Source organism: Monodelphis domestica, chromosome 5 (genome assembly GCF_027887165.1).
Source record: "Monodelphis domestica isolate mMonDom1 chromosome 5, mMonDom1.pri, whole genome shotgun sequence".
Taxonomy (NCBI): domain Eukaryota; kingdom Metazoa; phylum Chordata; class Mammalia; order Didelphimorphia; family Didelphidae; genus Monodelphis; species Monodelphis domestica.
The window spans coordinates 32462362-32475515 of NC_077231.1; the positions used below are offsets into that span (position 1 = coordinate 32462362).

At 41.7% G+C, this 13154-nt stretch overlaps 1 protein-coding gene across 1 annotated transcript; it reads left to right on the forward strand.

Annotated features, from left to right (window-relative positions):
• Window positions 1–2593: 2593 nt before the first annotated feature.
• On the forward strand, window positions 2594–12011 carry LOC130454421 (keratin, type II cytoskeletal 1b-like). The gene is made up of 8 exons (XM_056798163.1): window positions 2594–2859; window positions 4315–4375; window positions 5165–5260; window positions 7052–7216; window positions 7925–8050; window positions 9135–9355; window positions 10080–10114; window positions 10289–12011. Exons 1-8 carry the CDS (start codon window positions 2609–2611, stop codon window positions 10558–10560), a joined length of 1227 nt encoding a protein of 408 aa, XP_056654141.1. The 5' UTR covers window positions 2594–2608; the 3' UTR covers window positions 10561–12011.
• The last annotated feature ends 1143 nt before the right edge of the window (window positions 12012–13154 follow it).

A 13154-nucleotide genomic window follows, 5' to 3' on the forward strand; every position in this document is an offset into this window, starting at 1 on the left:
ATTCCACTAGGTTTTACATGCCATTGATCAAGACCTATTTCCATATTACGGATATTTGCACTAGGGGTGATTATTTAGGGTCTATATCTCCAAACATATCCCCATTGACCCATGTGGTCAAGTAGCTGTTTTTCTTCTGTGTTTCTACTCCCACAGTTCATTCTCTAGATGTGGATTGCACTCTTTCTCATAAGTCCCTCAGAATTGTCCTGGATCATTGCATTGCTGCTAGTAGAGAAGTCCATTACATTCAATTGTACCACAATGTATCAGTCTCTGTACAATGTTCTCCTGGTTCTGCTCCTTTCCCTCTGCATCAATTCCAGTTTACATGGAATCCCTCCAGTTCATCATTTCTTTCACACAATAGTAATTCCATCACCAACAGATACCACAATTTGTTTAGTCATTCCCAATTGTAAGGGGTATCGCCTCATTTCCAATTTTTTTCCACCACAAAGAGTGCATTAGTCTCGCTTTGTGAATATGCTGTTCCTTTATAAGTCATCTGACACCAAAATAGTTACCAACAAACTAGTTTAGGTTAATCATATTTTAAGTAAGGGCTGGATAAGATGACTTTTAAGCTCTCTTTTATTTGGGAGGGGGTTTTTCTATGACTACAGTTTATTTATTTATTTTTAAAATTTTAAACATTATTTTATTTGGTCATTTCAACTTTATTCATTAGAAACAAAGATCACCTTTTTTTCCCTCCTCCCTCCCCCCCCTCCTATTGGCGATGCGTGATTCCTCTGGGTGTCACATACATCCTCAACCGGAGCCCATTTCCATGCTATTGGTTCCATTGTAGGGTGTTCATTCAGAGTCTCTCCTCGATTATATCCCTCCACCCCTTTAGTCAAGCTGTTGTCCTTCCTCAGTGTTTTTGCTCCCATCGTTTGTATGACTACAGTTTAAATTGTAGCTGCTGATCAATTATTTCTCATAGTTGCCTTGGAGGAAGGATGGAAGAAGCACAGGCTAAAGCTATCTCTCTCTTTAGGATCCCGTAGCTAAAGCCAAATACTTTCTATGCTCTCCGACATATGAAGAGAGAAATACATTTCAAGAGTCAAGAGAAACAAAGTGAACCTTCAATCTGGCACCAAGGAAAACAGAAGTTGGCAATCCCTAGTAGCTAATAATTCTAAAATCATTTCTGTTGAGCTCGATATGATTTGGGTTTCTTGGGAGGAGATTAGAGCAGGGATGGTAGGTGGCATAGAAAGCAAATTAAAAAAATCTTCATCCCAGGCCTGCCTTTGTTAAAATGTGCTGGAGCTGTTTGAACCCCCACCTACTAATGGCAGAGATAGAAGGAACTGGGGGCTAGGGGAAAACTGGTTTGGGGAAAGATTATCTGGGGTGACCAAAACTGTTTTTTTTTTGACAAAATAAATTCCCCTATTACTTATCATCTGCCTGATTTTTACCTACCCTCCACAAATATTAAGTGACTATTGTGTGCGGAACCTTGTGCTAAGTAGTGAGGGATACATTCCAAGATGAACTAGACTGCAAGGTTCTTGAGGGCAGGGCTTAAATCTTACTCTTCTTTATATCCATCTCTGTCCCTATCCCCTACTCCAGGCTTCACACAATTCTAACATGATTCCCAAATCACTTGGACTTCTATGAAATGGATCTCTATTAAAATCTCTGCCATTTACAAGATGTTTGATTTTTGGCAAGTCACTTTACTCTTCTTGGCCTTATTCTTTTTCTCTGTGAAAAGATGGATGATTGAACTAGATGATCCTGAGATTCTTTATCAGCTCTGAAGTTCAACCTCTTAAGTAATTGCAGAATAAAAATAGATAGACTATGAAGAACTGGATTGTTTCCCAGAATGTCTTTGTGAAAAGTCTCCCATAAGAAGCAGGTCATACTGACACCACCCTTGGAAACTCTTGCTCAATTCCTTTTCCCAGTGAAATCAAGAGGGAATCATGGGAGATATTCCTTTCTAATGATAATTTCTGTTTCCAAGCCATAATCAGTAAAGATGCATTTCCTCAAACAAAATGGGCCTGAAATCTAGGGGCTTTCAGATACTTTCTCAGCCTAGAAGTGTTGTAGTAGTTTACCTGAAATGGGTGTCACCTTTACCACCTTCAATAACAAAGGGTTTTCTAACTAGCTCTACTCCTTCTGGAGGAGATGCTGAAAGGGATGGGAATGGGAATGGATTAGAAAGAGCCTAGGAGATTGCGGAGAGGTAGGCCCAGACTGGACCCTGCTCTCTGACTCAGGGAATTAAAAGTGAGTTAACAAAGGTTGGAGATCCCCAATATACAGAGCTGAGGGGAAGAAGAGAGCTTGGTGAGCACAGAGAGTATGGACAGCTCCTGTACTCAGCTATGAGAATAATGCTTGGCATTTCTTTGTTTACCAAATACTTTCTTCCCCCAAACTCTGTCAAGTAGAGCAAATATTATAGTCTTTTTACAGGACAGGAAATCAACAAATGAATGAATGAAAAAGCATTTATTAAATGCTAACTATGAGTCCAACAGTGCGCTAAGCACCAAGGATACAAGCAGAAAAGACGGTGGCTGATCTCCAGAAACTTTCAGAATGTGTTTCAGGGACTGAGCTAGGACTGATGGCTTTGGGCTATAGCAGATCTTTTGGCACCCAGGTACGGTTTTTGGAGCAGCAGAACCAGGTGCTGCAGACAAAATGGGACCTGCTGCAGCAAGTGAAGATCACCACCCAGAGGAACAACCTGGAGCCCATCTTGGAGAACTATATCAGTGAGCTGAGGAGGCAGCTGGACAGCCTGAGTGGGGATCGGATGCGTCAGGATTCTGAGATAAGAAACATGCAAGGCTTGGTAGAGGATTTCAAGAGCAAGTGAGTGTGGGTGAATGAGACCCCTTAGGAAAAGCTGCCCGAGTGAGGAGGGGAATTTGACTTTGTTGAAGTGTTAGTTGGGTGACTTCTCCTTTCTGGGACTTAGTTCTCACCTGGAGATTGACCTGTTTTACCTATCTATATTCAGGGCAGTCATGAAGGTGCAAGATAATATACATTTTAAAAGAGCTTCATAACTCAAAGTACTATTTAAATGTTGGGAAGTTTCACCAGCTCTGAAACCTCATCATGGCACGGAGGTTACCCCATATCACCAATACAAGTCGATCGCAGACTCTGCCAGCTGCTAATAAGTTGGAATGGTTCTGTAGATCTTATTAGAGGACAAACTTGGTTAAGTCAGAGAGGTCCATTACCAGATTGGTTGCAACAAGGTGAATTTTTCAGATTTACTAGGGGGCAGAGGTTTTGATGTGCATTGGCAGAAAGAGTTCCCCCACTCATCTTGGGAAGCAGAAAGATCTGGATTCAAATCCTGACTCAGTTGCTGTGTGACACTGAGGCGAGATACTTAACTTCTCAACCTCAATTTCCTTATCTGTAAAATGAGAATAATATTAGTGCCTACCTCTTAGGGTTGTTAAGATCAGATGTAAAGAGTTTTGCAAACTTTAAAGCACTATATAAATGCCAACTATTATTATTAGCCCTATAAGAGCTGTGGTAATGATAGAAGTACAGTAATACCTATAAATGACATAATCATTGTGTTAATCTCAGATAAGCTTTCCTCTGCCACTTGCCTCATTTCTGAATTACTTAACGTGGTGTGCATGCTTAGGAAACTCATCATAATAAATGTCCTAGAATCAGATATACAACTATAAACATGCCATAATAGAATTAAGAGTACATTAGAGTATTTTATAATTACCCAATTAAGGATTAATAATCATAATCCTTTTTAAAATTATAATTAACATTCTTCCCCCTCCCCCCCCCCCCGATTAATAACATGATGTACTGGAAAGAATGCTAGACTTAAATAGATGGATGGATAAAAGAAGTATTTAATAAGAATATGTTATACACTATGCTCTCTCTAAGCACTGGGGATACAGATATGAAAGTGGCATAATTCCTTCCCTCAAGGAGCTTACATTCTAAGAGAGGGAACCAACATTTGGTATGGGAAGTTACAGACATGGTGAATGGAACCAATTACACTCTCAATCATATTTTGCTTTGGTTAGTCTCCAGAACAATATTGCCTTGCTATGAATAGTCACATAGCTAGTTAGAGTCTGGATTCAAACTCTGATCTTCCTAATCTCAGCCTTAGCCTGGAATGATACCCAGTAGCCTCAGTCTGGGGAGTATGTTCAATACTAAAGGCAAGAATACAGCTGACTATTTGTACTTGAAAAGACTCCAAAGGCTCCAAGGCTCCAAAGTTTGCCTCTTGATGTTTTCCTTGCATCTTTCTCTCTGCAGGTATGAGGAAGAAATCAACAGGAGAACAAATGCGGAGAATGAGTTTGTTATTCTGAAGAAGGTAAGTAGCTGGAGAGGGCTAAAATGGAGAGTGTTGGCAAAAGGGAGAGTTGTAGACATGAGTTATAAGATCATAAAATTTTGGGCTGAAAGGGTCTTTAGACATCATCTGATATGATCTGCCCACAATACATAAGAAAATTGGGGACCAGAGACCTGAAGTGATTTTCTAGGTCACACAGATAGTTTAGAACCAGGTCTTTTGACTCCAAATCAGGTGTTCTTTTCCTACATTAGGAATTCTGGGATACCCTCAGTTTCAGATTCCTGTGATCCTGAATGATGCTGCATGTGTAGAAGGCAGAGGAATGAATAAGTTGGCCTCTGAGATATCACTGACAATTCAAATGATGTTAGCTCCTTAGATGAGAAAAGGGTTAATTTTTAGTCACTCTGAAGGTAGGACATTGAAGCATAGATTCTTTTGAATCTCTTAATTCTTATCTTCTGAGAGTTACATTCAAATCATTAATAATTCTTTTGATTATTCATGATCCAAGGAGATTGGAAACTGTTCAGCTAACTGAGATTTAGGCAGAACTCAGCATGACAGTTCAGACAAGTAAGGGCTTCACTTTTGTACTTCCCACAGTCAGATCTTGGGTCAGAGCCATTTGCAAATAGCCACACTGATAGGTTTGAGATTCCATTCATTTCTTGAGGCCCTTATCCCAACCCTCAGGTAAAATTCCATTTGGTAGAAAGCTAGGAAAATGGGGTAATCTGTAGTTTACCCATAGATATTTGAGAAGTGACTATGAAGTCAAAATGTCTCTACTGTTTTATTTAGGATGTAGATGCTTCCTATATGAACAAAGTTGATCTGCAGTCCAAGGTGGCCACGCTGATGGGAGAAACTGACTTCCTGAAGTTCCTGTATGAAATGGTAAGTTCTCTATCCATAGGAAATCAGCTTCTTCTTTTGTTTAAAATTATTACTGTGGCATGATTCTTAGGAGAAATGAGTCTCAATCCTCAGATTCTTCTCTACTCAGGAATCCAATTTTTAGGGGTGTCACTGGATTTATTCTGTAACAGGAAAGCATCAGGAAGAACCCTCTAAGTGTTAAGATGGGTACTGGGATTGGGGTGACATTTTAAAATTTCTCTAGAAGTCTTTAAGGACTTAGTCTTTAGGTCTTGAATAGATCAGAAGTAGTTCTGGTCTTTCAGTTACTGATTTATTTAAATTAAATTAAATTCAACAAACAACTTTAAAAAAATCTGTCTACCATCTATCTGTCTATCTATCTATCTATCTATCTATCTATCTATCTATCTATCTATCTATCTATCTATCTATCTCTATATCTATCTATCTATCTATCTATCTATCTATCTATCTGTCTGTCTGTCTGTCTATCCATATGAATGTCTGTCTATCTATCTATCTATCTATCTATCTATCTATCATCTATCTATCTATCTGTCTGTCTGTCTATCCATATGAATGTCTGTCTATCTATCTATCTATCTATCTATCTATCTATCTATCTATCTATCTATCCATCTATCTATCTATCTATCTATCTATCTATCTATCTATCTGTCTGTCTGTCTGTCCATATGAATGTCTATCTGTCTATCTATCTATCTATCTATCTATCTATCTATCTATCTATCTATCTATCTATCATCTATCTATCTAATATTTATCATCTATTTGTAGGTATATAGAATATACCTACATATTCAAATATTGATATTGATATTCAAATATCACATACATTTCTCAGTATATCTTTCCCTTCTACTATCAGAGATATATCCCTTACAACCAAGAATAAAATAAAAAAGTATTTATTAGTCATCTAGTAGTGTAAATATAGAGACTAGGTATCTGCACAAAAAGAGATGTGATGAAGTTCTCTCATATTCTATTAGGTGAGAGTAATCTTCTCACAAATAGCTACAATGCATGAGAGGGTGAGGCCAGTAAAGGAGGGGTCTAGGTGAAGGGCCCTGAGAAACTGGAAGGGAGAAATTCCTCTTCCCTGTGTGGAAGAGTTCAGGATGATCTCTGGGTTGATTGAGCCTTGAAGGAAAAGATGGACTTAGACTGAAGATGGATAATACTGTGATCAAAAGCACAGAAGCATGAGAAGACTAAAATAGAATAGAAGCTGGAGAGTAGTCAGTTTGGCTGGAATGCAGAATATGATGAAGGAAGGTAGAATACGACTTGGAAGGTAGACTGGAGACAGGCTTTACAAGGGTCTGAGTGCCTAGATCCAGAGTATTTATACTTTATTTGGTAGGTACTGGGGAGAGGTCTCCCAACTTTCAAGTGTCATTGTAAGCAGAACCTTGCCAATAGCTCTTGTTGAAATAGGGGATAACTAGAAACAAGTGGCAATATAAATCCTGCCCTCTGGGAGCTCCTAGTCTACTAGGGAATGTGGAACACACACTTAGGGTACAGAGAAAACAGAAGCACAGAATGAAACTTTGCAGAGGACTTTATATACTTATTGGGATGGAGGGAGAGGGTGGTGCTTCTGGCAGGTTTGAGGAGATGAGGATCTAGCTATGGAAAGCTTCCTAGAGGAAATATAATGTCCTTAGAGGGAAGAAAAAAACAAAATCTAAGCACTCATTGAATAATGTTCTCTCTCTCTCTCTCTCTCTCTCTCTCTCTCTCTCTCTCTCTCTCTCTCTCTCTCTCTCTCTCTCTCAGGAATTGTCCCAGATGCAGACTACCAGCAGTGACACCAATGTCATTCTCACCATGGATAACAACCGTAGCCTGGATTTAGATAGCATTATTAAGGAGGTCAAAGAACAATATGAACTAATTTTCCAGAAGAGCAAGTCCGAGACTGAGACTAAATACCAGACCAAGGTGAGTGGACCCATAGACCAAGAGTGATCTGTACTTTGGTTTAAGGGTCAAAATGGAATAAGTTTCTCTCAAATGTTCCAAGCAGAGAAGTTAAACAGGCTAAAATAATAGAAATCCAAATATAGGATCCATAACTTTCAGACTATAAAGACTAGAGGAGTTGCAGAGGGAGGCAGAAATCTATATCTTATTTTTTTTTTTGAAATTACTAGGCTAAAGGGACATATGTTTAGGACAGAGCCAGAGTCACAGAGATAGATCAAAAGAAGAAACTACAAATCAAGTGCATGTATAGTTGTTGAAGGTTGAAGGTAGGTGAGCACTGGGTTGACTAGAGACATTTAGGCTAGTCAGGAAAGGTTTCTTGGAGAAGCAATAAGTAAGGATAAAAACAAATTGAGAGGAGTAGTTCCACTAGAGGAATGCCTATTGTAAAGATCCAGAGATGGGAGACAATTAGGTGAAGGTGGGAGAGAGAGAACACATTTTCCTGACTGGAGCAGAGCCAGAGCCCAGCAATCATGGGATAGAAGAATAATCAGATAGTCAATGGGAGTGGGAGATGGGGTCAACTGTAGGATGAGGGCCACCTTGGACAGGACATTTGGGTGGTTGCCTCTTAGGATCATTGGCTCTAGTCCCCAAGCTCAAGCTTAAGGCACACAAAGTGAAACATCAATTGAGTGTGATGTGGTCTCTGGCCCTCAGTACCAAGAGCTTCAAATCACAGCTGGCAGACATGATGAGGATTTGAAGATCACTAAGATGGAGATTTCAGAGCTCAACCGGAATATCCAGAGACTGCAGTCAGAAATCGGAAATATGAAGAAACAGGTGGGGATGTGTTTCCAGCTTTAGTTCATTAAATGGCCCATTTCTTCTCCCCTTCCCAGAATTCCAAAAAGTGTCTTCCCCAAAACAGGCCTATTCCCAAAACAAGAGTTTTAGGATAGCATTTGATGAGTCTTCCTTCCAACAATCTATTTCAGACTAGTGGGTAGTATCTCTTTTTTTAGGAATGAAGATGATATGCTGTGTGACACTACCAAGAGAAGGAGCTGTAGTGACCTTGAAAAGCAAGGGGGGGGGCAGTATCCAAACATCTGTTAAAGCAGTTAATTTAAATTAATTTAAAATAAATAAATTTAAAATGAAGCAGTTAATTTTCAGTTTTTCTCATGAAAGACAAGAGACACAGAGAATCCCAGACAATAAATAATAAAATAGACTTATTTTGAATGGATCTGGGGTTTTGGTTTTGCCTTCATGTCTAAATAGGGAAGGTCAAAATCATATGAGTTCATACCTCATTAGATCAAGAGATAAAGCTATCTTGAGGAGGTATTGACTAGGTGGGTAAGGGGTTAGAAAGACAGGAGAGAGCTTTATATCTCTTGGGGTCACCTTTCCTTATTCATTCTCTCCTTTCCTGATTTTGTTCTCTGAGATGGGAAGTAACAATTTCATCCTCAGGAGCATATAAAGACAGAGTTGCTGCCTCCTCCCTGAATACTATACATTTCACACATCTGGAAGGAGGAAGGGAATGAAGCATTGGGGTACCAGACTCATTCCTTTATCTGTTGAGCTGCAAGGGAGGGAAGTCAGTAGAAAAATATAATGACGAGCTGAAGAAATGAGCCTATGTGAGTTATCCTTGCTCTCAGATTTACTGAATCTAAATCCAGACTCCAAGGGTTTTTTTCCTCCTTGTCTCCAGCTCTTTTCCAGAGACTACATAATTTTGAGCAAGTCTGTGTCTCTGGGCCTGTTTCCTGTTCTGCAAAATGAGTACATTGTATTGGTGACCTCCAAAGTCCCTTTAACGCTAAGAATCTAGGATTCTGTGAATTACAAAGGGCTCCATCACTTTTCTTCTGTCCTCAACGTCTTCCTTCCTGGTTTTTCTTTGGCACAGATTGGCCAAATGCATTCGCTCATTTCGGATGCTGAGGAGAGAGGGGAGCAGGCTCTTCAAGATGCCCAGCAGAAACTTCGAGACATGGAAGAGGGTCTCCAGCAGTCCAAGGAGGAGATGGCTCGCCTTCTTCGAGATTACCAGGAGCTGATGAGCTCTAAGCTTTCCTTGGATGTTGAGATTGCCACCTACAGGAAGCTGCTGGAGGGAGAGGAGAGCAGGTGGGCAGGGGGACACTGTCTGAACTGGGTGGGTTCTTGGGAGTTCATTTTTTCCATTCCCCTGCCTCCAACGATTCCTAGTCCTACAAGACTTTTTCTAGAAATTCTTCCTTGGGTCTAAGGTCAGTTCTTCTTATCTTAGGATGAATACATTCTTCTTGTAGTCTCCAGGGATAATGAAAAACAGCTGAGCAGTATGAGCCTGAGTTTTCATGGCTGGGGGGAGGGAGAGGGGATTGTAGATTGAACACTTAAACAGTTTAATTTATGGAGGAAAGGCACTGTGGGTTTTCTTCTCTCTTCCACCATTCAATTTGAACAAGTTATTGCCACTCCCTTGGCCTCACTTTCCCCATCTATATAATTAAGAGTTTGGTCTAAATAATCTCTAAGGTACCTTCTAGCCCGTACAACACGTGATTCCGCCCCAAATCTGATTTGTCTAAACCCTTTCCTTTTTGAGAAGTTGTGCCAGGCAGCATTCTCTTTTGGGGGTCAGGAAGACCTGGGCTTTGATGCTGTGCCTCTGGTCAAGTTGCCGAATTATTCTGAACCTCAGTTTCCCCTTCTGTAAGCCAGGGATCATTATGACACCTAGCAGGGTGGCGTGAGGGTCCGAGGCTACGCGAGGTACTTTATAACCCGTGCAGCCGGATCTGTTGGAGTGCCGCTTTTCCTTCGGGTAGTGGGGGCCCAGCTGACGTGGTTCTGCTTTGTTTTTCAGGATGTCGGGAGAATTTCCGAGCCCCGTTAGCATCTGTAAGTGGCAGTTTGTGTATATGCGGGTGGGTGAGGGTGGGGAGGACGTGAGGATTGCGTGGAGGTGCTGGCTTCAAGAAAAAACGATGCTTCCGGTGACTCATCGTTATGGGAGGAGGGACCTTGGGTAGACCCACAGTAACAAGTCCTTCTGTCGGGGCTTTCCCCTTGCAGCTATACAGAGCAGTCAAGTCAGCATCGGAAGCGGCGGCGGCGGCGGCGGTGGCAGCTACGGCAGCTACGGCAGCAGCTCTGTTCGAGGCTCTGGAAGCTACGGCAGCGGAGGGAGCTATGGGAGCAGTAGGGGAGGCGGAGGAGTTTATGGGGGGAGCAGCGGTGGGGGGTATGTAGAAAGCAGCAGAAGCAGGAAGAATGGAGCGAGCTCCTCCAGGGTGCAGATCATCCGAACGTCCACCAACTCCTCCAGCAGATACGTCATCGAGTAGTGTGCCGAAGGCTCTCCCTCTCCCCCGCCCCCCCGCTGGGATGTCTCCGATTACCGGCCCCAGTTTCTGGTCTTGCCTGCCCCCCAAACCTTTCCCCGTCCCCTCTCATTAGCGTCTTCTTGATTGCTTCAACCATTGGTAAATACATTGGAGCCTCGCTTATGCGTCAATGCGTGGGGGTGCCACAGCTGTTCGTGCTGGCTGGATGTGGGGTTAGGTGCGAGACAAGAATTTAGAGGAGCAATATCCGGCTGCTCTCGAACAGCAGATAATCCAGATCATTCTAGAATATATAATCCTCTATGACTGGCTCAGTCAGCCAGAAGGAAAGTCAGACACGCTTTCTCAAACATACATATCTGTCATGCCTCACCTCACAATTCTTCCACTGGGGTCTCCTTAGAAATCTAGAACCTAGTTTTGGGATGGAGAAAGGAGGATTGTAGCAAATCCACAATGCAGTTAATTAAGGGGTGACTCACTGGACCAAGTGTCTAAGCTACAGGGACCCTTAGCTGCCCTTTCTCCAACTGACTCGATATACAGGCATGAACATTTACTTCTGGGGAGTAGTTATTAGCAAGGCAGGCACTGCCTGGGAAGGTATCTGTCATCTGTCATAGAGAGTAACTAATATTCTTATATGTAAATTATATGTAAATACAAATAGTAATTAATTAACCCCTGAATCCTCCCGGGGCCCATAGAATCTCCCACCCACACTAGAGGTTGAAAACAGAGTAATTGGCCACCCTGATTTTGAAGTTTCCCTTTGGGAATAAATAGGTGATAACATCACCCTGTGGAAAGTCCCAGAGGTCCCTGGGCATCAGCCTGTCTTCCATGAGGAAGAATTTCTGTAGGAATGGGAGGGATAGATAAGGAAGGGGAAAGGACATCAGATGCCAGCAGTTGGGTTCTTCTTTTGCCTTGCCCTCTAGTCATATCCTCATAGACTTCCACAGTTTCCAAATGTCCCGCCAGCAGAAATTGTCTATACAGTGGGTATTTTGAAACCAGGCTTAGACTTCTTGTGGTCTTTCCTGCCGGCTCCTCAGTTCCTTCTCCAGATTAAGGATACTTGTATGCCTTCAGGAGAAGTCTTAGATGAGGTTCTTGAAACAATCTTAAGGGACTGTGGAGATACTTGAGGGTACAGGCATACTGGCTTTGAAATGGGGACTATGGTTTAGTTCCCAAGACATGGACTTAGATTCATTTTCTTCCTTATTGCCATATAATATCATTTCCTTTTCCTTGTGTCCCACCACTCGAAGCTTTGAATTCCCTTCATTGCTGCTGATGGAAACAGCAGGACATCTAGGCACATCCACCCCCTTGGGTGAATAGCTAGCAGTGTATTGCCATTGATTCCATGTTTTTGTTGAGGCTTGGTCTTTGAAGGGCTGACATTTTGGGTGCTTTTTCCAATAAACTGTTCTGTGTATCAATGTGTTTGGCCACAAGCAAGTCCTGTTTATCCAGTTCCCTGCTGATCTTTGACTTTGGATGATGATGATGATGTGGATGATGGATGAGTGACCCTGGATCACTCTCTTCTGGTCTAAAACCCACGCAGGCATGGTCTCAGCTATTGTTGAACAGTTAACAATGCTTATGAAATCCTTTCCTTGGTGTACATAGCCCTGCTGCTCTGGCTCATATCATCCAAAAGCGGGGGGTGGGGGGTGGCAATCAGAACTCCTACCCTTATGGAAGAGAGGGGACATGTTTTTAGGGTATACACACATAGGTAGTAGAACTGTTAGATCTTAGTCTTAGGGAGGGGAGTTAGGTAAGAGTGAGAAGGTTTTCTGGGTAGGATAATAGATAACAGAAAGGTTCAGTGGTGGAACAGGGTGAGATGTAGGTGATAGATGGAAAATTTTTTTGGGGGTGGAGGTAGCATCTGAGTTGGAGCCACCAAAGATGAGACCTTTACATAGGTGAAGAGGTTGGGATGGGTGGAGAGAGTTGTGTGCTGGCAAATATTTAACAATCAACTTTTCAGAAAAAAGTATGAAAGACACACTTTTAAGTTTAATCTACATCATTAGCATTTCCCCCTCTATCACTTTCAAATCAAGTCCTGATTTTTGGCATTTGTCATTTGGAGGATCAAGTGCTATCACTGAAAATTTAACTATTGGAGAAAGTTGGTTCAAGCTGGCCCCAGAACACCACTGGGTAGAGAGACTTTTAAGCCCATATTCCTGGAGAAGCAGCTATTGATACTCAAGAAGGAAAAGAGGGGGTGTTGGGGGTTGAACTCCTTTTATGCTCTATATACTGTAGCTATTTTGTGAGCCCACACTGTTTCTTTGGAATCTCATGAAAGAAACAACCTACTTTTTTATTCCCAGAGGAGAATATAGATGGAATTTGGGTAATGAATCTACCCCAAACAGAAAGAAAACTGATATTGATAAGAGATTTTACTCCCAGACACATCCCACCATACTTCCAACTAGCCAGCCTCCTTGAGAAATTCTATCTAGTTACATCTGACTCAGCAGCAGACCTGTGGGGGTAGGTTCTGACAAGAGGATTATGGGCAGGATGAAGGAATTGGGTCGGAGTACAAGTATAAATGG